Source organism: Chlorocebus sabaeus, chromosome 6 (assembly GCF_047675955.1).
Source record: "Chlorocebus sabaeus isolate Y175 chromosome 6, mChlSab1.0.hap1, whole genome shotgun sequence".
Lineage (NCBI taxonomy): Eukaryota > Metazoa > Chordata > Mammalia > Primates > Cercopithecidae > Chlorocebus > Chlorocebus sabaeus.
Window position 1 is genome coordinate 21830044 of NC_132909.1, and position 24566 is coordinate 21854609.

The 24566-nt window shown below is 40.7% G+C and overlaps 1 protein-coding gene across 2 annotated transcripts; it reads left to right on the forward strand.

Moving 5' to 3' along the window:
- Positions 1 to 654: 654 nt before the first annotated feature.
- On the forward strand, positions 655 to 24173 carry LOC103234590 (uncharacterized). Of its 2 annotated transcripts, XM_073016566.1 has the most exons (5): positions 655 to 753; positions 3622 to 3837; positions 19652 to 19778; positions 20050 to 20142; positions 22150 to 24173. In XM_073016566.1, exons 2-5 carry the CDS (start codon positions 3766 to 3768, stop codon positions 24165 to 24167), a joined length of 2310 nt encoding a protein of 769 aa, XP_072872667.1. In that variant the 5' UTR covers positions 655 to 753; positions 3622 to 3765; the 3' UTR covers positions 24168 to 24173. The 2 variants fall into 2 exon arrangements, 1 of the variants encoding a protein (XP_072872667.1); XR_497654.3 differs by lacking the exons at positions 19652 to 19778; positions 20050 to 20142; positions 22150 to 24173 and adding an exon at positions 8671 to 8992.
- Positions 24174 to 24566: the final 393 nt, after the last annotated feature.

Here is a 24566-nt window from a genome sequence, read left to right on the forward strand (position 1 = left end):
TTAATACTCTCGGATTTCTATCCTATTTCCAAAAGTGGTTTCTCCCATTAAAAGTTGTACCACCCTTCCTGCAGCCTACTACTCATTCAGATGTCTCTCAGACTTTCAGGGTGGTTTCACTCAAGAGATGACTCCCATAGTGACCTTTCCACCTTTTCCCTGAATGGCATCTGTAAAAAGTGGACTGTACTATCCTGATTCCTCCTATCATCTGCCTGTGGTTTCTCCCAGGATCCTCTTCTCTTGGTGATTTTTCCCTGGTGGTTTCTTCCAGCAGGTAATTATTATCCTCAGTGTCCTGTATTCAGAAGGGTAACTTAGCTTTTCTAAATACAACATACAGCGCCAGTAACTGTCTCCTCCAGAGTAGAAGCCTAGTCAGACAAGGGTCACACTCCAGCGTCCTATGTAACTATACCTGCCTCGCTCTAGGAAACCCTGCCGGCGGCCAATTCCTCTGTTCTACGGAACGGATATGCTTCCAAGATGGCGGCCCACACGAATAAATACCACAAGGGCGCGGCCATGTTATCTGCCGTACAGCGCCACATTACGGAAACTGTGCGCTGTGCCTGCGCCCTGTTGACTGTTCGCTGAAATTGGCTTCCAAGTTTATTCAGAGCATGCGCCATATCAACAGCCTACAAAGGGGAGGTGCTAGAAGTCGGACCGGAAGTGGAAGCGGTCCTCCAAGGCTTTTTTGCCGCTGGTGTCAGGAGTATTTTCATATCCCAATACCGAGAAATCTTTGAGGTGATTTTGGTTGGTCACGACTGGGGTTTCTGTGGAGCCAGTAATAGGGGGTGTCGAGGTTGCCTGTGGAGTTAGAGATTGTTTTGAGGGTTCGGTGATGGGTTTCTGTGGCATCCGTTGTTGATTGTGACGGATTTCTCGGGTCATTGATGGGGCTCTTAAGAGGGGATGAGTGATTGAGGTTTGGGGGTCAGTGATGGGAGTCTGTGGTCAGTGACAGAGCCTGTAGGGTCAGCTATGGTGATCGGTGAGGACTGTAATCAGCTTGCTTTCTAACCTGAGTTGAAAGTTCAGCGTTTTAATTTTCAGTCTTCTTTAATATAAAAATTCTCAAGTTTTGGTGAATCTTCGTATAAAAAATTGTTCAAATCTAAGTGGTTTTTTTTTCTTTGATCCATGAGTTATTTAGAAGTTCCTTTTTTGTTTTAAGTAATATCTGTTTAATGCTCAAATTGAAAAGTTGCCTTATGACCTAGTTCGTGGACAGTTTTCATGAATGTCACATATATTACATAAAAACGGTGTATTATGTTCTCTGATTGTATGGTTATAGATATTAATTAAGCATATATTAAAAAAATATGTCTGTCTCCTCACAGATTGACTGCTTAATTAGAGGGAGGTAAAGTAGTCACTCTGGAAAGGTTCTTTGTCCATTTGTCCTTCCTTCTTTTTCTGCTTTATATATGTGAAATTATATTATTAGGAACAATTGTGTGCACTTTATTTATTTATTTATTTTGAGATGGAGTCTTGCTCTGTCGCCCAGGTTGGAGTGCAGTGGCGCGATCTCAGCTCACTGCAACCTCCGCCTAGTGGGTTCAAGCGATTCTCCTGCCTCAGCCTCCAGAGTAGCTGGGATTACAGGCGCGTGCCACCATGCCCAGCTAATTTTTTGTATTTTTTAGCAGAGACGGGGATTCACCATTTTGGCCAGGCTACTCTCAAACTCCTGACCTCAAGTGATCCACCTGCCTCGTCCTCCCAGAGTGCTGGGATTACGGGCATGAGCCACCGTGCCTGGCCTGTGTGCATTTTTAATACGTTATAGATATGACTAAGTAGCTCAAAATATAACAATTCAGGCTCTACGAACAATTTATAAAATAACTCATTTTCCCAAATGCTTTTCCAGCAATGGATATTGTTGCATTTTAAAAGTTTTTTTTTTTTTGAGACGGAGTCTTGCTCTGTAGCCCGGGCTGGACTGCAGTGGCCTGATCTCAGCTCACTGCAAGCTCCGCCTCCCGGGTTTACGCCATTCTCCTGCCTCAGCCTCCGGAGTAGCTGGGACTACAGGCGCCCGCCACCACGCCCGGCTAGTTTTTTTTTTGTATTTTTAGTAGAGACGGGGTTTCACCGTGTTAGCCAGGATGGTCTCGATCTCCTGACCTCGTGATCCGCCCGTCTCGGCCTCCCAAAGTGCTGGGATTACAGGCTTGAGCCACCGCGCCCGGCCGCATTTTAAAAGTTTTTAAAATTTTGAGGGAAAATTATATCTAATTGCTCCAATGCATTTTCCAGTTGGCATCTTTTTGGTTAATTGCCATTTGTTTCCTTTTCTGTGAATTTTCATATCTCTTGTCCTACTTTTTTTTTGTGGTATATTTTAACATAAAATTAGGAAATATCATCTAATCAACAGTATCTGATTTTTCTGCTATAGCATCTGTGTTTCCTCTTATGTGTAATAAGATCCCTCCCAGCCCACCACAGTGTTATACTTCTAAAATTTATTTCCGTAATCTTTGAAATTTCACAAATACACGTAATTAAGTGATCAGTCCTGCTGGCATTTGCTTACAGTGAATAGTATGTGATGGAGATCTAGTTTGTTTTTTTCCAGGTGGCCGGCCAGTTATATCACTGCCATTTATGCAATGAATGTCTTATGCACACTCATTTGAATACCACTTTTGTCACATATATAGATCAATATTGTCTGGTATATTTATTGTTTTACTTGTTTTTATTACATTTTTTATATTGTTTTAATATCTGATAATGCATGGTAATCACTGATATGTATTGTATGATTTTTGTGTGCCAGGGAGGTGTTGAGCACTTTACAAATATCTCATTTAATTTTTGTAACTTTGAGATCAGCATTTTCATCCTCATTTCTTAAATTAAAAGTGAAGAAATGGCTGGGCACGGTGGCTCATGCCTGTAATCTCCGCACTTTGGGAGGCCGAGGTGAGCGGATCATGAGGTCAGGAGATCGAGACCATCCTGGCCAACATGGTGAAACCTCATCTTTACCAAAAATTAGCTGGGCGTAGTGGCACATGCCTGTAATCCCAGCTACTCGGGAGGCTGAGGCAGGAGAATTGCTTGAACCTGGGAGGCGGAGGTTGTAGTGAGCCGAGATGGCACCACTGCACTCCAGCCTGGCAACAGAGCGAGACTCTGTCTCGAAAAAGAGTGAAGAAACTTCTGTTCTCATAGGTGAAAAGTGGTAGAGCTGCAGTTCAAAAAATCTGCAGTGATGTTATTCCATCTCTCGTGACTTTTCCCATATTTCACTGTAACTAGTACCTATCACAGATTTTGTTAAATTTTATGTTCTCCACAGCACTGCTTCTCAAAGTGTGGTCCATGTACTGACAGCATCAGCGTTTCCTGGGCACCGGTCAGAAATGAAACTTCTTGGGTTCCACTTTTGACCTACTGAATCAGAAACTGTGGAGTAGGGCTGAGAATTTTTAACTGTGTTTCATTTAACAGGTCCTCCAGGTAACTTGAATGCGTACCTGTTTGAGAACCACTGCTTTGGTTTTTAGCTCAGGGACCTGCACCTTGATGTATCCAGGAAGTGCTTATGTGGTGAATATTAAATGACTAACTATGGGAACATTGTCTTTCCAGATTTCTGGGTGTCTCTGGGGAGCTCCTGGGCCAGATCTTCCTCCAGACTCCAGCCTACCTCTTCAGAGCAGCTCTGCTTGAGTTCACAGATGACTGCCAAGCTTCACACACCCTAGAGGAAAAGGGTTGAGACCCAGTGTGGCCATGCCAGCTAATTGGACCTCATCTCAGAAATCCTCAGCCCTGGCTCCAGAGGATCATGACAGCTCCTGTGAGGTGAGGAAGAGGAGTCCCAGGGGGTGGAAATTCAATCCAGGAGTAGAAAGCTCTGATCTGGCACTAGAACCTCATGATTGAGGGAGGCAGCTGGGCCACAGGAAGCAGCTGGACTCTTAAGACCTGCTGCTCCTGAAACAAATCTTGATCTTCCTGTTGAGAATGAGCAACACGTGGGTAATGTCTTCATCTCTGGAGGCCACCTGTGTGACAGTGGAGAGGTGCATTGTCAAGAAAAACTGTTGTTTATTTTGTCATCACACTACATTGATCTTTGGGCTGTGGATAGATTTTCCTGGTTAGAAGTCACTTTTCTGTGGGATTTTCAAAGTATTTCTCTGTTTCTTCCTAAACTGCCTCCTCAAACACAAATATTTTCTTTTTCTTTTTTTTTTAATATCTGTTTTTTGGATATTGGTTCTCCATTTTTTTTTCCCTCTACTGTTTTCTGTTTCTTTGCTGCTCTCTTTTTCAGGAAGCTTTGTCACATTTACCTTCCAGCTCTTCTTTTGAGTTTCTCATTACCAGTATCAACATTTTAATTCAACATTTTAATTTTTAATAACTAATTTATTTTCTAAATATTCTTTTTGATTAGCATCTTGTTCTTATTTCATGAGTATAATTTTATTTCTTATACCTCTGGAGATATTGTGATAGTATATTAGGAAAGTTTACTTTTTTAAATAGGGAATATATACACTTAGTTCAAAAATAATGTTGGTAAAATGGGAATAATAGTAAAAAATAAAAATTAAAAGCCATTAGAAATATATTTAAAGGCAACACACCCTGAAAAGTGTTATAGGAAGCCGGGCGTGGTGGCTCATGCCTGTAATCCCAACACTTTGGGAGGCCGAGGCGGGCAGTTCACAAGGTCAGGAGATCGAGACCATCCTGGCTAACGCGGTGAAACCCCATCTCTACTAAGAATATAAAAAATCAGCCAGGCATGGTGGCGGGCGCCTGTAGTCTCAGCTACTCCGGAGGCTGAGACAGGAGAATGGCGTGAACCTGGAAGGCGGAGCTTGCAGTGAGTGGAGATTGCGCCACTGTACCCCAGCCTGGGTGACAGAGCGAGACTCCGTCTCAAAAAAAACAAAAAAGAAAGTGTTATAGGAAACAAATTCAGGGGAAACACGAATCTGTGGTTCATTCACCTCCGTTCCCCACCTACCCCCATGTTTCTCAACATAGAGGACCAGTTTTATTCTTTTTCTTTGATTGCTGAGTTTTGTAAACAAGTAAAAACAGCTACACATTTTTTTCTATTTCACAAAAGGTGCCATAGTAGACTAAATTTTCACACATTGCTTTTTAAATATTTGTTTGGTAAAATACAGATTATATTATGAGCTATGTAGCAGTAGACATTCTTATGTCTTTCTGTTGCATGTATAAGTCATAGTAGAATTTCATTTCAGGGTTTTAGTCACAGATAATAAGAATCTTAGCTGAATTTCACTGAACCTGTACTTCTGTTCCTATTGGTAAATTTTATGATTGGGTATCTTAATCATTTTTATCTAGAAGATATCTAGAAGATATGAAGGGTAGATTGAAGCAAAAGTTGTAATTGGTAAAGGTATAATTGGCAGTCACTTTTCTTAGGCAGAGTAAGGAGACTTTTACTTTTGTGGTTTGAAGAAGATTTGATTTTTGCCTGTGCTCAAGTACCATGACAGAGTGTTCTTGGTTTTGTCTTCTACCATGGTGGTCAGAGATTGGTCTTGTTTGCTGTTGGTGTTGCAAGAGATTATTTTTGTGTAGCACCATGGAGAACACCATGAGTTAGCTGGCCCCTGCCAGGCTAGCTTCTAGCAAAACTGAGGTTTAACTGATAGTGCCAGGCTAACTCTCAGCAGTCAGGGGCTGCTTTTATCCTCGTTTAAAAATAAAGGAATGAGCCAAAAGAAAGCTAGGGATGCAATTTAGGAATAGGTCAAAAGGAATGAGGAATTTAAGGTGAAAATCACTTAAAGTGATGAAGAGGATGGTTCATACTTACAAAAGGAATAATATACAAATAAAAGTTATCAAAGTAATAATGTATCCTTGAACTATATTAAGTAAAAATGAACAGAAATCATTAAATATACTATTGGCCATTTTAGTACACTACTCTAAAGGCAGACAAATAGAAACCTTTGCCATCATACTGATTCTGTTTTCTTTCTTTCCTTCTTTCTTTCTTTCTCTTTCTTTCTTTTTTTCTCTTTCTTTCTTTCTTTCTTTCTTTCTTTCTTTCTTTCTTTCTTTCTTTCTTTCTTTCTTTCTTTCTTTCTTTCTTTCTTTCTTTTTCTTTCTTTCTTCTTTCTTTCTTTCTTCTTTCTTTCTTTTTTTTTTTTTTTTGATGGAGTCTTGCTCTGTTGCCAGGCTGGAGTGCAGTGGCGCCATCTCAGCTCACTGCAACCTACGCCTCCTGGGTTCAAGTGATTCCCCTGCCTCAGCCTCCCAAGTACCTGGGACTACAGGCGTGCACCACCATGCCCAGCTAATTTTTTGTATTTTAGTAGAGATGGGGTTTCACTGTTTTAGCCAGGATGGTCTCCATCTCCTGACCTCATGATCCACGCGCCTCGGCCTCCCAAAGTGCTGGGATTACAGGTATGGGCCACCATGCCTGACCTTAATTCTGTTTCCTAAGAGCATTAAATTAGAAATAAAAAGTAAGGCCTGGGGCAGTGGCTCACGCCTGTAACTCCAGCACTTCGGGAAGCTGAGATGGGTGAATCACAAGGTCAGGAGTTCGAGACCAGCCTGGCCAACATGGTGAAACTCATCTCTACTAAAGATACAAAAAATTATCCGGGTATGGTGCCATGCACCAGTAATCCCAGGTACTTGGGAGGCTAAGGCTGAGAATTGCTTGAACCTGGGAGGTGGAGGTTGTAGTGAGCTGAGATTGAGCCTTTGCACTCCAGGCTGGGCAACAGGGCAAGACTCCATCTCAAAAATAAAATAAAAATAAAAATAAAAAGTAAAAGGTTCTTACACAACAATGTGAATGTACTTCATGCCACTAAACTGGTCACTTCAAAATATTAAAATGGCAACTTTTATGTTATGTGTATTTTTACCACAATTAAAAAACATCTGGGGCCAGGCGTGGTGGTTCATGCCTGTAATCCCAGCACTTTGGGAGGTGAGGTGGGCAAATCACAAGGTCAGGAGTTCGAGACCAGCCTGGCCAACATGGTGAAACCCTGTCTCTACTAAAAATACAAAAAATTAACTGGGTATGTGGCGGGCGCCTGTAATCCCAGCTACTCGGGAGGCTGAGACAGGAGAATTGCTTGAACCCAGGAGGCAGAGGTTGCAGTGAGCTGAGATTGTGCCACTGCACTCCAGCCCAGGCAACAGAGTGAGACCCCGTGTCAAAAAACAAATGAACAAACAAACAAAAAAACGAAAAAAAAAAAAAAAGCCATTTGGATAAAGCAATGCATTTTAAAGTTTGTGTGGTAAGCTGGGTGTGGTGGCTCATGCCTGTAATCCCAACACTTTGGGAGGCTGAAGTGGGTGAATTGCTTGAGCTCAGGAGTTCGAGACCAGCCTGGGCAGCATCGTAAACCCCGTCTCTACAAAATACAAAAATTAGCCAAGTGTGGTGGTGCAGGCCTGTAGTCCCAGCTACTTGGGAGACTGACGTGGGAGGATCGATTGAGCCTGGGAGGTGGAGATTGCAGTGAGCTAAGATCATGCCGCTGTAAATAAATAAATAAATAAATAAAGTAAGTTTGTGTGCCAAAGCTAACCTGTGGATAGAGGGGAAAAACTATAGATTTAATTGCTGCTTTTTGGAATCCTGGACATTTGGGGGAAAAAAAACAACAAAAACCTAAGGTATGAGTTTGACAGAAACACAAGTTGCTTCTATGTGTTGACAATCAAGAAAAAGGAGTAAATATCTACATCATCAAAGACTGGGTGGCTGGGCACGGTGGCTCACACCTGTAATCCCAGCACTTTGGGAGGCCAAGGTGGGTGGATCATGAGGTCAGGAGACCGAGACCATCCTAGCCAACATGGTGAAACTCCGTCTCTGCTACAAAAATTAGCCAGGTGTGGTGGTGCACGCCTATAGTCCCAGCTACTCAGGAGGCTGAGGCAGGAGAATCTCTTGAACCCAGGAGGCAGAGATTGTAGTGAGCTGAGATCACTCCACTACACTCCAGCCTGGGCGACAGAGCAAGAGTGAGACTCTGTCTCAAAAAAAAAAAAAAAAGACTGGGCCAGCATGGTGGCTCACACCTGTAATCCCAGCACTTTGGGAGGCTGAGGTGGGTGGATCTCTTGAGGCCAAGAGTTCGAGACCAGCCTAGCCAACATGGCGAAACCCCATCTCTACTAAAAATATAAAAATTAGCGGGGTACCGCTGTAATCCCAGGTACTTGGGAGGCTGAGGCAGGAGAATCACTTGAATCTGGGAGGTGGAGGTTGCAGTGAGCCGAGATCCTACCACTGCATTCCAGCCTGGAAGACAGAGTTAGACTTAAAAAAAAAAGAATGTAACAAAACAGGAGGAACAGTTACTTCCATATCTAAGATTCAGACAATCATGAATAAATATTATATAAAGTCATGCCAAAAATATGAAAGTATAAACAAAAGGATAAAAGTTTACAAAAAATAGATATAATTGGTAGGAATAAATGGTTCAAAGTCCTTGAAGAAATTAAAATGTTGATTCAGCATTTCCAACACAGTAAAAAATAATGGAAAGGTCATGCGTTTTTACAGTTGGTTATTATGCTGAAGTTTTGGGTAAAGAATAATATCTAAAATTATTCTCAACCTTGCTTTTGGTTTTTGTTTTATTTTGTTTACAGTGTTAACCTTGATGCCTGAAAGAACTGGAAATTATGAAGATAGATTCAGAAGTCAAATATGTTAACTAACTGCATTGAAGAGTAGAAGAAAACAATAGCCTAGTAGGTTTTTACTGGGACTAGTGAAACAACTGCTATTTTCTCAGCAACCCACTCCAAAGTCAAAGTCAGAACTAAAATTGTAAAATATCTCAAAAACAATAAAAATGCTATCTATATATCAGAAGCTCTGGTATATAGCAAAACTGTACTAAAATAATTTAGAAAAATAATTTATCTAATGCAAATGAATAAAAAAATCTAAATAAAAAAGATGAATTTCTTTTTTCTTTTTTCTTTTTTTTTTGAGAGGTAGTCTTGCTCTGTAGTCAGGCTAGAGTGCAGTGAGGCGATCTTGGCTCACTGCAACCTCCGCCTCCTGGGTTCAAGCAATTCTCCTGCCTCAGCCTCCCGAGTAGCATGGTGGGGCCAAAAGCGCGCACCACCATGCCCAGCTAATTTTTTTTTTTGAGACTGAGTCTCGCTCTGTCGCCGAGGCTGGATTGCAGTGGCAGGATCTTAGCTCATTGCAAGTTCTGCCTCCTGGGTTCACGCCATTCTCCTGCCTCAGCCACCCAAGTAGCTGGGACTACAGGCACCCGCCACTGCACTTGGCTAATTTTTTGTATTTTTAGTAGAGACGGGGTTTCACTGTGTTATCCAGGATGGTCTCAATCTCCTGACCCCAAGATCCACCCACCTCGGCCTCCCAAAGTGCTGGGATTACAGGCGTGAGCCACCGCGCCAGGTTTGTTTTTTGTAATTTTTTTTAGTAGAGATGGGGTTTCACCATGTTGGCCAGGATGATCTCAACTTTGACCTCGTGATCCACCTGCCTAGGCCTCCCAAAGTGCTGGGATTACAGATGTGAGCCACCGCGCCTGGCTGAAAAGGATGAATTTCTGGAACATTACCCCACCAAATCTTTAATTACCATTTACCACATTTTACTTCTAGGTTTTAAGATTTTCATTTTTTAACTTTGCTTTTGGCCATGTGTGGTGGCTCACACTTGTAATTCCAGCACTTTGGGAGACTGAGGCGGGAGGATTGCTTGAACCCATGAGTTTGAGACCAGCCTGCGCAACATAGTGAGACCCTGTCTCTACAACTAAAACCAAAATTAACTGAGTGTGGTGGCAATGCGCCTGTGATCCCTGCTACTTGGGAGGCTGAGATTGGAGGACTGCTTGAGCCTGTCAAGGCTGCAGTGAGCCACGACATTGCCACTACATCCAGCCTAGATGACAGTGAGACCCTGTCTTGAAAACAAAAACAAAAAACTTTACTTTTAATAAGATTAGGATTGCAGCACTGGAGAAATTTACTTTTAGAGAGATTATTACGGGTATTTTTTTGTTTGTTTTTTGTTTTGTTTTGGGATTGTTGCATAGGCACTTGAAAAAAATTTGATAGCTTATCAATAAGATATATAGCTTTGAGGTTTTTATAGTAGTACTCATTTTTTTCTACTTTGTCTCATGGAGCTGAGAGAAATTATTTAAAGTTTCCCACCACAAATGTATTTCTATCTATATTTTCCTATAGTTTTTTTCTTTTCTTTTTTTTTTTTTTGAGATGGAGTCTTGCTCTGTTGCCCAGGCTGGAGTGCAGTGGCACAATCTCGGCTCACTGCAAGCTCCGCCTCCCAGGTTCATGCCATTCTCCTGCCTCAGCCTCCCGAAGTGCTGGGATTACAGGAGTGAACCACCATGCCCTGCCTTTTTCCTATAGTTTTTGTTTATAAATTTTGATGCTATGTAGTTTGGTGCACTGATAGTAAATACAGCATCTGAAACTCATGTCACATTGTGTCATTGTTTAATATTTTTTCCCCTACAATTCAGCCCTATCTAATATTAAGGTGGAGGCTCTTATTTCTTTTCTGTTGGCAATTCCAGATATGCCTTTGGTCATCTTTTTAATGTCATCCTTTGGAGTTCTTGTGCTTTTTTTTTTTTTTCTGGAAAGATGCATTTTATGTCATGCTTCTGATGTTGCTATTTTATAAATCTTTCACTATATACTGTATATTTGTGCTTTGTTTCTGTGTGTCTTCCATGTAATTTGGAATGTTTGGATTCCTTTTTGGTTTTTTTGGTGTGTGTCATCTCTATAACGTTAACTTCTTGAACTAAATATTCGAATCTACTCTTTAAGACAGTATTTATTAAATTTGTACTGTGAATAATGATAACAGTTCTATAGTGCCACTTCAAGTATTCTTTTGTTCATTGGATGTTTTTATTGAACTCCTTTTATTTTTTTTTTCTATTTTTCTTTAAAAAAAAAAAACTTTATTTCCATCTCATGTTGCTTACTTGTCTTAATCTGCTCTTTGCCATCTTTTGTTTTTGCAGGGTCTTTTCATTTTTTTCAGGGAGACTTTTATTTTTGTGTTGCTTTTTTTTTTTTTTTTTTTTACTGAGTTCTGTTCATTTATTTTTCAGAAATTTATATCACTATATTCTTTTTTTTTTTTTTTTTGAGACAGAGTCTCGCTGTGTCTCCCAGGCTGGAGTGCAGCTCACTGCAAGCTCCATCTCCTGGGTTCACACCATTCTCCTGCCTCAGCCTCCCGAGTAGCTGGGACTACAGGCGCCCGCCACCACGCCCGGCTAGTTTTTTGTATTTTTAGTAGTGACGGGGTTTCGCCATGTTAGCCAGGATGGTCTCGATCTCCTCACCTCGTGATCCACCTGCCTCGGCCTCCCATAGTGCTGGGATTACAGGCTTGAGCCACCGTGCCCGGCCTATATCACTATATTCTTAGTCTGTTTTTCCATAAGTAGTTAATTGTTTTAGTGAATTCTTGAATTCATGGAGGATATGATTTCTTCTCTTGTATGTCAATTTATTTCTAGTGTATTCCTCTTAATCTCCTCTCTTTTTTTTTTTTAACTCATAGCATCTTTGTACGTCAGATGTTTATTATCTTTGAGTGAGGAGATTTCTTCCTGACAAACTGTTTTTGTAAGATCATTTGGTGAGGTGTCAAAACTCCATTCCAGCCTAACATGACATTGTCTTGATTCCCCATTACATTTTTTGATGACATGAGTTTTGGGGTCTGGGGGTTCAGTGTGTGTAGGGTATGAATATGCAAGTGTATGATGAAGAGAAAATTAGAGCATGCATATTCATTTCAGGTATATAGGAAACTTTTTGTTTTAACTTTTAAGTTTATAGGTACAAGGGCACGTTTGTTACATAGGTTAACTTGTATCATGGGGGTTTATTGTATAGACTTTCATCACCCAGGTATTAAGCCTAGTACCCATTAGTTATTTTTTCTGATCCTTTTCCTCCTTTCACCCTCCACCTTCCAAAAGGCCCCAGTGTGTGGTGTTCCCCTCTTTGTGTCCATGTGTTCTCATCATTTAGCTCCCACTTATAAGTGAGAACATGTGGTATTTGGTTTCTGTTCCTGCGTTAGTTTGCTAAGGATTATCACCTCCAGCTCCATCCACGTTCCTGCAAAATACATGATCTCATTCTCTTTTATGGCTGCATAGTATTCCATGGTGTATTATACACCACATTTTCTTTATCCAGTTTATCACTGATGGGCATTTAGGTTGATTCCATGTCTTTGCTGTTGTGAATACTGCTGCAGAGAACATATGTGGGTATGTGTCTTTATAATACAATGATTTATATTCCTTTGGGTATATACCCAGTGACCGGATTGCTGGGTCAAATGTTATTTCTGTCTTTAGGTCTTTGAGGAATCACCACACTGTCTTCCACAAGGCCTGAACTAATTTACACTCCCACCAACAGTGTATAAGCCTTCCTTTTAATAAATGGAGATGTTCTAAGCCTCAGAAACGAATCAACACACATCACAAAGATACAAATTGTGATCTATGAACACAATTAAATTAATAAATTTAAAAAGTAGCTTTTAAGAATCATACATTTAGGCTGGGTGTAGTGGCTAACGCCTGTAATCCCATCAGTTTGGGAGGCCCAGATGGGTGGATGACCTGAGGTCAGGAGTTCAAGACCAGCCTTGCCAACATGGTGAAACCCCATCTCAACTAAAAATAGAAAAATTAGCCAGGCATAGTGACTGGCGCCTGTAGTCCCAGCTACTCTGGAGGCTGAGGCAGGAGAATCGCTTGAACGTGGGAGGCAGGGGTTGCAGTGAGCCAAGATTGCGCCACTGCACTGCCGCCTGTGTGACAGAGCAAGACTCCGTCTCAAAAAAGAAAAAAAAAACTTTCAGATATTAATGATCACAAGTATCTTTAATATATTTCTCTCTCCAAGTTCTTCCTGCGTGCTCATGCCCTCTCCTGAATTCAGAGACCTGCTCATACATACGACTTTTTCTTTCTTAGAAAAAAGTAAGCCAGAGAAAAAATGTTATTAAGAAAGTCAAAAGGGGCCGGGCGCGGTGGCTCAAGCCTGTAATCCCAGCACTTTGGGAGGCCGAGACGGGCGGATCACGAGGTCAGGAGATCGAGACCATCCTGGCTAACACGGTGAAACCCCGTCTCTACTAAAAAATACAAAAAAAAAAACTAGCCGGGCGAAGTGGCGGGTGCCTGTAGTCCCAGCTACTCGGGAGGCTGAGGCAGGAGAATGGCGTGAACCCGAGAGGAGGAGCTTGCAGTGAGCTGAGATCCGGCCACTGCACTCCAGCCAGGGTGATAGAGCAAGACTCCGTCTCAAAAAAAAAAAAAAAAAAAAAGAAAGTCAAAAGGAAAATATTTATATTTAATATTCATGAAGTGAAAGTGGATAATCGTAAAGGTTTTTATCTTGGTCATCTTCACGTTGAGCAGACTGAGGAGTAGGAGGAAAAGGAAGGTTTGGTTTTGCAGGCTCAGGTGGCAGAGGTGGAAAAGGTGGAGAAGGTAGAAGGGGAGGCAGGAGAGTCATGCACACTGTGTAACTTTTATTGAAAAAAATTCATGTGTCTGTGGACTTGCGTAGTTCAAACCTGTGTTGTTCAGGGTCAACTACAATTTATATTCTCTCTCATCAATTGTGCAATGAGTCTCTGATCTTCCAGTCTTGTCTATTCCCAAATGTTATGTATGTTTTGAAAATAATCTTTCTTTAAGTAATATATATATTTCAATTTTTTATTTTGAAATTATTATAGATACATAAGGAGTTAGAAAACACAGTACAAAGGGTTCCCCCATAAATTCCAGTTTATTGTGGTACATGATACTTTTCATTGATTCTTGAATTCAATTTGCTGACATTTTGTTGGGAATGTTTGCATTTAAATTCATGAGAAATATTGGCCCATAGTTTTTGTGTGTGTGTGGTTTTTTGTTGTTGTTGTTACTGTGTTTGTCTGATTTTGACACTGGAGTGATGCCGGACTTAAGAATATTAGTTTGGGGTCGGGCACGGTGGCTCACGCCTATAATCCCAGCACTTTGGGAGGCTGAGGCGGGCGGATCACGAGGTCGGGAGATTGAGACATGGCTAACACGGTGAAACCCCGTCTCTACTAAAAATACAAAAAATTAGCTGGGCGTGGTGGTGGGCGCCCATAGTCCCAGCTACTCCGGAGGCTGAGGCAGGAGAATGGCATGAACCCAGGAGACAGAGCTTGCAGTGAACTGAGTTCGCACCACTGCGCTCCAGCCTAGGCGACAGAGCAAGACTCCGTCTTAAACAAAAACAAACAAAAAAGCAAGTATATATATATAGATATATATATTAGTTTGGAAGTGTTTCCTCTCTTTTATTTTCTGGAAGAGATTATGTAAAAATGACACATTCTTCTTTATAAGTTCGATAAATTCTCTGGTAAAAGCTGAATATGGTGGCATGTGCCTGTAGACTCAGCTACTCAGGAGGCTGAGGCAGGAGGATCACTTGAGCCCAGGAGTTCGAGGCTGCAGTGAGCTATGATCACACCATTGCTCTTCAGCCTGGACAACAGAGCAAGATTGTGTCTCAAAAAAAAAAAAAAAAATTAAAAAGAAGAAAAAAATGAATTATCTGGTAAAAACTATCTGGCCTAGAGATTTCTTTTTCAGGAGCTTTTAAATTATAAAGTTAAATTAATATAATAGTCATAAGATTGTTCATCTTATCCATTTTCAAAGGTTTGAGTTTTGGTAGTTTGTGATGTTTGAGGAATTGGCTTATTTTTTCTAAGTTACTGGATTTATTAGCTTGAAGTGTTTATTTTTCTCATTGTATTTTGTTTTATTTATTTATTTATTTAGTTAGTTAGTTAGTTAGTTAGTTTTTTGAGACGGAGTCTCACTGTGTCGCCCGGGCTGGAGTGCAGTGGCGTGACCTCGGCTCACTGCAAGCTTCGCCTCCCAGGTTCATGCCATTCTGCTTCCTTAGTCTCCCAAGTAGCTGGGACTACAGGCGCCCGCCACCACACTTGGCTAATTATTTGTATTTTTTTTAGTAGAGACGGGGTTTCACCATGTTAGCCAGGATGGTCTCCATCTCCTGACCTTGTGATCCGCCCACCTCGGCCTCCCAAAGTGCTGGGATTACAGACTTGAGCCACCACGCCTGGCCTTCTCATTGTATTTTAAATGGTTGCTGCATCTATAATGATATTTACTGTTTTATTCCTAATATCGATGTCTTTTTATCTTTGCCAGTCTGGTTGACGAATAGACCAATCAATGAATTTGTCAATTTTATTATTTTGTTCTCTAATAACTGGATTGTGTTACAATGGTTTTTGTATCTTTTGTTTTCAGTTTTGTTGATTTCTACTTTTTATTATTTAGTTCCTTCTGCTTGCTTTTGAATTCTTTTGCTCTTCTTTTTCTAATTTATTATTTATTTATTTATTTTTGAGACAGGGTCTGGCTCTGGTGCCCAGGTTGGAGTGCAGTGGCACCATCTCAGCTCACTGCATCCTTTGCCCTCCCAGGCTCAAATGATTCTCCTGCCTCAGCCTCCCAAATAGCTGGGACCACAAGCGCGCACTACCACACCTGGGTAATTTTTGTATTATGGATCAACATGGGGTTTTGCCATGTTTCCCAGGCTGATCTCGAACTCTTGGGCTCAAGCAATCCTCCCACTTTGGCCTCCCAAAGTGTTGGGATTACAGGAGTGAGCCGCCATGCCTGGCCTCTTTTTCTAGTTTTTGGAGGTAGAAGCATACATTATTGATTTGTGGCTTTTTCCCTTTCTAATGTAATCCTTTAATACTATAAATTTCCCTCTCAGTCTTGCTTTGCCTGCATCCCACAGATTTTGATAGGTTGTATTTTTATTGTCTATACATAGAACTCTATGTATTTTAAATATTGTTTTGGCGATGTCTTCTTTGACCTGTGGGTCATTAAAGAAGAGTGCTGTTAATTTTCAAATATTTTGTGGGTTTTTAAAGTTGTTTTTATTTGTTATTTATTCATTTTCTTGGCGATTTTCTCTGTTTTGTTTCTGGTATTAATATTTGTTTGATTCCCTTGTGGAACATACTTTGTATTGTTTTAATTCTTATAAACTTGTTGAAGTTTGTTTCACAGCCTAGGATATGGTTTATCATGCTCACTTTTCTATGGGTGCTTGAAAAGAATGTGCATTCTGCTGTTGTTTGTTGCATCTGCCTTTTCTATAACCTTCATGATGTCCTGTCTAGTATTTTGATAAATTGCTAAGGTGAGGGAGGGATATTCAAGTCTCTAGTATACTTTGTTTAAATGTATACAGCTCCATGTGGTAATAGACATTCCTTTAATTGTGCAATTCCAAGTTAGACTTTTTTAATTTGGAGGACCATGTATTTTGTTTTCAATAAGCATTTTGTTATGAAAAAAATTAAATATATGCAAAAGTGAAGATAATAGTATAAAGATCCCTTTCACTGATTGTCCCTGTCACCCAGTTTCAGTCATCATCAACATTCGGCCTTTTTTTTTTTTTTTTTTTGAGATGGAGTCTCTCTCTGTTTCCCAGGCTGGAGTGCGGTGGCACGACCTCAGCTCACTGTAATCTCCACCTTCTGGGTTCAAGTGATTCTTGTGCCTCAGCCTCCTGGGTAGCTGGGATTACAGGTGGTTGCCACCATAACCAGCTAATTTTTGTATTTTTTGGTAGAGATGAGGTTTCTCCAACAGGCTGGTCTCAAACCCCTGACCTCAAGCAATCCACTTGCCTTGGCCTCCCAAAGTGCTGGGACTACAGGCATGAGCCACCACGCCTGGCCCATTCTGCCATTCTTACTTCATCTGAAGCCGACTACCATTCAGTGGCTAGATTATTTTAAAACAAATCTAAAAAAAACCATGTTTTGTCTAAAAATGCCTTGATATATATCTCAAAGAGATATGAATTCCTTTTTTCGTTTTTGTTTAGCATGACCAGGAAGCTAATGTCACACAACAAAATAACAGTAATTCCTTGATACCATCTAATACCCACCATTTGCATTTCTCTAAATTGTCATAAATATGTTTTTAAGATTGGTTCATTTTAATTAGGAGCGAAAGTCCACAAGTTGCATTCAGTTAGTATGGCTCTTAAGTCTCTATTAAGAAAGAAAATATTCCCTTCTATGTCCATTCTCTTGTAATTAATTTTTTGAAGAAGTGGGTCATTTGCTACCTTCTGAATTTAGCTGATGTCTTGGTCTTCATATTGTTCAGTATGTTTCACTCTCCTTCCCACTCCTGTGAATGGCTTGTTAGATCTGGAGGCTTGGTGAGATAGGGGTTTGGATTTTATTTTTTGGCAAGAATACTTCGTAAGTAGTATAATGAAATTAATTACTATACCATGTCAGCAGGCCCACAAGAGCTGGTTCATGGATGAAGATGTTTCTAGCTGATCTGTCCATTGTGCACTTCCCTTCAGCCTTTCAACTGAAACATTCCAACAGCCATTAATGATTATTGCCTCTGTTATTTCATTAGTAGTTATACATGGTGGTATTTTAATTTTATCCTAACTTCTTTATTTATTAGCTAGAATCATTCTATAAAGAACTTTTCCATCTGGGCAAAGTAGTTCACACCTGTAATCCCAGCACTTTGGGAGGCCGGGGCAGGTAGATCATGAGGTCAGGAGATCAAGACCATCCTGGCCAGCATGGTGAAACCCTGTCTCTATTAAAAATACAAAAATTAGCCTGGTGTGGTGGCAGGTGCCTGTAATCCCAGCTACTCGGGAGTCTGAGGCAGAGAATTGCTTGAACCCAGGAGGTGGAGGTTGCAGTGAGCCGAGATCGCACCACCGCACTCCAGCCTGGGCGACAGAGTGAGACTCTTGTCTGAAAAAATAAAAAAGAGCTTTTCCTCACCAACCGTTTGGTTATCCTGTAATACAGAACTTTAGAAAACATTTAGATATAAATCTGATTACCTTAATTACCATTACTGAAAGTAAAAATTCCATCCTTTGACCAAACTGTTTTTCCTATACGGCTTTTCTGACTCATCAGGCAGACTTCTCTCCATTTATGTAAACCTGTTTGCTGTTCCCTAAACTTGTAGTGTATTTTTCTATCTCTAGACCCTTTATTCTTGTCTTTTCTGGGCATTGACCCCCTCACCCCATATTCTGGGTTACACTTTGTATCTTCCAAGTTAAATTTGTCAACTCTATGGAATGTAAACTTACTCCCTTATGTAACATGTACTTTTTGTTTCTTTGGGCCCTCAGTGTGTTCCACATAAGGCATCTGCTTTCCAATACCTTAATGAATTTGTTATGTCTTCTTTTTTAAAAAACTTCAGTCTAATTTATTTTCAAAGTCTTTTTTTTTTTTTTTTTTTTTCCCCCGACTCGCTCTGTCGCCCAGGCTGGAGGGCAGTGGCTCAATCTCAGCTCACTGCAAGCTCCTCCTCTCGGGTTCACACCATTCTCCTGCCTCAGCCTCCCAAGTAGCTGGGACTACAGGCACCCGCCACTTCGCCCGGCTAGTTTTTTGTATTTTTTTTAGTACAGACGGGGTTTCACCGGGTTAGCCAGGATGGTCTCATCTCCTGACCTCGTGATCCGCCCATCTCGGCCTCCCAAAGTGCTGGGATTACAGGCGTGAGCCACCGCGCCCGGCCACATAGCTTATTTCAATTGCCAGTTTTGAAAAATGAGTAATGGACTGACTGTAGTACAGAACAAATAGCAGAAATTCTTGATGGGATTTCTGTGTTCCACAACATACGTAAAACTATTAAATATGCACATATATAAAATATTTCTTAGAAATTCCCGGATTATACAGGTGTATACAGTTGTCAAAACTTTAAATGGTAAATTAAAGATTGGTCCTTTTAATTGTATGTCAGTTTTACCTAAGAAAGGTTAACAAGTTTTACACCCTAGTTCATGCTTTGCATTTTGAAGTATTAGGAGAGCCTGGGCGCCGTGGCTCATGCCAGTAATCCCAGCATTTTGGGAGGCTGAAGCGGGTGGATCGCCTGAGGTCAGCAGTTCAAGACCAGCCTGGCCAACATGGCAAAACCCATGTCTACTATAAATAAAAAAATTAGCTGGGCGTGGTGGCACATTCCTGTAATCCCAGCTACTCGGGAGGCTGAGGTAGGAGAATCGCTTGAACCTGGGAGGCAGAGGTTGCAGTGAGCCAAGATCATGCCATTGCATTCCAGCCTGGGCAACAGAGCGAGACTCTGTTTCAAAAAAAAAAAAAAAAAAAAAGTATTAGGAGGAAGTGTGGTGTCATCTGCAACTTACTTTGAAATGTACAAAGAAGCAAGATGGATAGATAAAAGAATGGCTTAGATGTATGATAAAGCAAGTAAAGTGTTAATGATAGATTCTAGGTGGTAGGTATACATTTCTTACTGTACAATTATTTTAAATTGTATGTTTGAAAATTTTCATAATAAAGTATTAGAGAAATGGGAGTGAGTTTTTAAAGAGAGAATGTAAATTTAAAACAATAAGAACCGTATTCCATATTCCTAAATATAGTCTCTCCAACCCCCTAAACTGACTATGCACATTGAACAGGAATGTGCCCTTACAGGGATCAGTGTCCTTCAGGGATGTAGCTATCGATTTCAGCAGAGAGGAATGGCGGCACCTGGACCCTTCGCAGAGAAACCTGTACCGGGATGTGATGCTGGAGACCTACAGCCACCTGCTCTCAGTAGGTAAGCACAGTCACCTTCATTTCTGAAAGGAGGCCTCACTGAGAGTGCTTGCATTCTCATTGATGAATGCTGTCCACATCTTAAATAGGTGATGATTTTGTCCTTGATTTGTCTAGGATTCTTTATTTGTTTAGGGCACTCAGAATTATTACCCTGAAAAGTTACGGTTACTTTTCTGAGGAAAAAATCTTCATCAAAGAAAAAGAATTTATTGGCTGGGCCCTGAAACACAATTAGCTGGACCCAGACCTTTATCATTTCCCATGAACAGGGTATCAAGTTCCTGAAGCAGAGGTGGTCATGTTGGAGCAAGGAAAGGAACCATGGGCACTGCAGAGTGAGAGGCCGCGTCAAAGCTGCCCAGGTGAGTGAAGCGAGTGTGACTCAGGTAGATGGGAGATGGGAGGAAATCTCAGCTGTCTTGAGAAACACCAACACCCTTGGAATACTATTAAGATGCTTTTTCTGGAAAGTTCTGAATGTTTTTATATTGCTTGATGCCCCTTGGCCTCTCAGATCACTAAATGCATTCTCCCTGGATGACTTCTGTCTTTTTTTTTTTTTTTTTTTTTTTTTTTTTGGTCACAGCTTCGGTCACAGCCTGGGCTGTATTGTCTAGGCTGGAGGGCAGTGGCATGATCTCAGCTCACTGCAAATTCCACCTACTGCATTCAAGTGATTCTCGTACCTCAGCCGCCCAAGTAGATAGGATTACAGGTGTGTGCCAGCCACCATGCCCAGCTAATTTTTGTATTTTTAGTAGAGACAGGGTTTCACCATGTTGGCCAGGTTGGTCTCGAACACCTGACCTCAAGTGATCCACCTGCCTTGGCCTCCCAAAGTGCTGGGATTACAGGCATGAGCCACTGAGCCTGGCTGACCTTTGTCACTTCTGTGTTCTTCTTTGGCTTTGTGGATTCTGAATCATGTGCCAGTCTGCTTCATTTATCTAGGAGAATTAAGATATCTTTCTTTCTTGGTTATACTCATTTTCTTTAACATTTTTCTTTTCCCCTACATTCCCCGTAGTCCTACATTCCCCACATAATTTTTCTTTTACCTTACGACATTCACGGATCTGCTTTGTTTCAAAGTTACTCTGTCACACACTCCCACTACTGCTAGTCACCTTTATTTCTTTTCTTTTTTTTCTGTCCTTTTTTTTTTTTTTTTTTTTTTTTTACTTTGAGATGCCTCAGAGCTTTCTGTCCAATCAGCCTCTCTTTTTGTTTTCTGCAGAGGAGTGGCCATGAAATTTCTTACTTCTTCCCAGTCCTTCATGCCTGGATAAGCTGATGACTTGGGGGTCACTGTTACTTAATCTTTGGGATTATCTTTCTGCTATGTTTAACATGATTAATCGCCCTTCCTGACCTTTCTTCCTGATGTTGCTTGAGTGATTCCACATTGACCAGGGTTCGTTTTTGTTGTTGATTTTGATTGCTTTATTTTTATAGTTTACCTGATGAGGTTTGAGTTGAATCATAGGCCTCAGTTTAAGATACACTATCGTCATGAGTCTGGGTCAGGATTCTCTCTTATTTATTTTTTGATTTATTCATTTTTCTGTTTCCCCCACACCCATTTTTCTGCCTGTCATAAGCCACTGTTTTATATGATGGAAACATTTTTGATTTCATGCATGTTGTAAGTGAATTAAGAGTTTGGATCATTCGTTTATCTGAATGATGCTGTGGTATATATAGTGTTTTTTGCCTTACTTTTTCCAAATCTGTCCATGGTGTTATCTGTTCATCTAGTTTATTTCCTCTAACTGCTGAATTGTTTTCCAGAATGTTTCCTATCAACACTATCACTGCCTTCCTCTTCACGTTACTCATCCTCACCCTTTTCTCTGTGTTCAGCCTGGATGAGTCATTTGTACCATACCCCTGAGCCTCTGCTAGCTGTTCTTTGAACTAAAATCACCTGTTTCTCATTTGAGCAGAGGAGTTTAGGTTTCAGACCTTACAGCAGGGAATCTCTGAAGAGGTTTCTTTCCATATTGAAAGAAAAGGGCATGATGAAAGTAATGTGAGATTCTATTTTAGTCTAGAATAATTGTGACGATTGGTGATAAATAGAGAGCTATCAGTGGAGAAAATAAATATCAAAATGATGTTGCTTTCATCAAGAAAATATTGACAACAAAGAGGCATTATGACTATAAGGATAGTAGAAAAATAATTCATGTGAACCCAAACATCATTTCTCCTCCCAAAAGACCCCATCAATGTGGCTCATTTGGAAATAGTTTAAAGCATAATTTAGATTTATACAGTCATAATAAAAATAATGCTTCAAAGAATGTTAAAAAGATTACCAAATGATAAAATGTCTTCCTATACTAACCATGAGTGTATTCCAACAGGAGAGAAATTATGGGACCATAATCAATGTAGAAAAATCCTCAGTTATAAACAAGTATCCTCTCAACCACAAAAAGTTTATCCCGGGGAGAAACCTTATGAATGCGCTGAATTTGAAAAAATATTCACCCAGAAGTCACAGCTCAAAGTACACCTGAAAGTTCTTGCAGGAGAAAAGCTCTATGTATGCATTGAATGTGGGAAGGCTTTTGTACAGAAGCCAGAATTTATTATACACCAGAAAACCCATATGAGAGAGAAACCCTTTAAATGCAATGAATGTGGAAAATCCTTTTTTCAAGTATCGTCTCTCTTCAGACATCAGAGAATTCATACCGGAGAGAAACTCTATGAATGCAGCCAATGTGGGAAAGGCTTCTCTTATAACTCAGATCTCAGTATACATGAGAAAATTCATACTGGAGAGAGACACCATGAATGCACTGACTGTGGCAAAGCATTCACACAAAAGTCCACACTCAAGATGCATCAGAAAATCCACACAGGCGAGAGATCCTACATCTGTATTGAATGCGGACAGGCCTTCATCCAGAAGACTCATTTGATTGCACACCGAAGAATTCATACTGGAGAGAAACCATATGAGTGCAGTAACTGTGGCAAATCCTTCATTTCCAAGTCACAACTTCAGGTACATCAACGCGTTCACACAAGAGTGAAGCCCTATGTATGTACCGAATATGGGAAGGTCTTCAGCAATAATTCCAACCTCATTACACATAAGAAAGTCCAAATTAGAGAGAAATCTTCTATATGTACTGAGTGTGGGAAGGCCTTTACCTACAGGTCAGAGTTGATTATTCATCAGAGAATTCACACTGGAGAGAAACCGTATGAATGCAGTGACTGTGGAAAAGCCTTCACTCAGAAGTCAGCACTCACAGTGCATCAGAGAATTCATACAGGAGAAAAATCATATGTATGCATGAAATGTGGACTGGCCTTCATTCAGAAGGCACATTTGATTGCACATCAAATAATTCATACTGGAGAAAAACCTTATAAATGTGGTCACTGTGGGAAATTGTTTACTTCCAAGTCACAACTCCATGTTCATAAACGAATTCACACAGGAGAAAAACCCTATATGTGCAATAAATGTGGGAAGGCATTCACCAACCGGTCAAATCTCATTACACATCAGAAAACTCATACAGGAGAGAAATCTTATATATGTTCCAAATGTGGAAAGGCCTTCACCCAGCGGTCAGACTTGATTACACATCAGAGAATCCATACTGGGGAGAAGCCTTATGAATGCAGTACTTGTGGAAAAGCCTTCACTCAGAAGTCACACCTCAATATACACCAGAAAATTCATACTGGAGAGAGACAGTATGAATGCCACGAATGTGGGAAAGCCTTCAACCAGAAATCAATACTCATTGTTCATCAGAAAATTCATACAGGAGAGAAACCCTATGTATGCACCGAGTGTGGAAGAGCTTTCATCCGCAAGTCAAACTTTATTACTCATCAAAGAATTCATACTGGAGAGAAACCTTATGAATGCAGTGACTGTGGGAAGTCCTTTACCTCCAAGTCTCAGCTCCTGGTGCATCAGCCAATTCACACAGGAGAGAAACCCTATGTGTGTGCCGAGTGTGGGAAGGCCTTTAGTGGCAGGTCAAATCTCAGTAAGCACCAGAAAACTCATACTGGAGAAAAGCCCTACATCTGTTCTGAATGTGGGAAGACCTTTCGACAGAAGTCAGAGTTGATTACACATCATAGAATTCATACTGGAGAGAAACCGTACGAGTGCAGTGACTGTGGGAAGTCTTTCACTAAAAAATCACAGCTCCAAGTGCATCAACGAATTCACACCGGAGAGAAGCCTTATGTGTGTGCTGAGTGTGGGAAGGCCTTTACTGACAGGTCAAATTTAAATAAACATCAGACAACACACACTGGAGACAAACCCTACAAGTGTGGCATCTGTGGGAAAGGCTTCGTTCAGAAATCAGTGTTCAGTGTCCATCAGAGCAGCCACACTTGAGAGAAACAGTGTGAGAAAACCCCACTGAGGGTTGGGTCTGATTGTACACTGTTGCATGCATACAGCAGAAAAATATGTATATTATTGTAAATAAAAACAACAACATCAGAATGTCACACATGGCTGTTCTGGAGAGGGCCCCTGAGAAGGCACTGAATGAAGCGAGGGACCCTTCCTACATTGTCACCATCGCCAGTAAACCTTGGGGGATTATTCATACTGACAAGGAACCGAGTCAATTTGGTGAATAGGAAAAGCCTTCTCATGAAAACGACAATAGAACACTGTTACCAAATTCTTCATAAGAAAGATCATGTTATGTTAATGATAATCCTGTTTACTGTGGATTAGGTATAGTGCCAACAAATTGAATGATAAAGCAACATAATACGTAGTTAT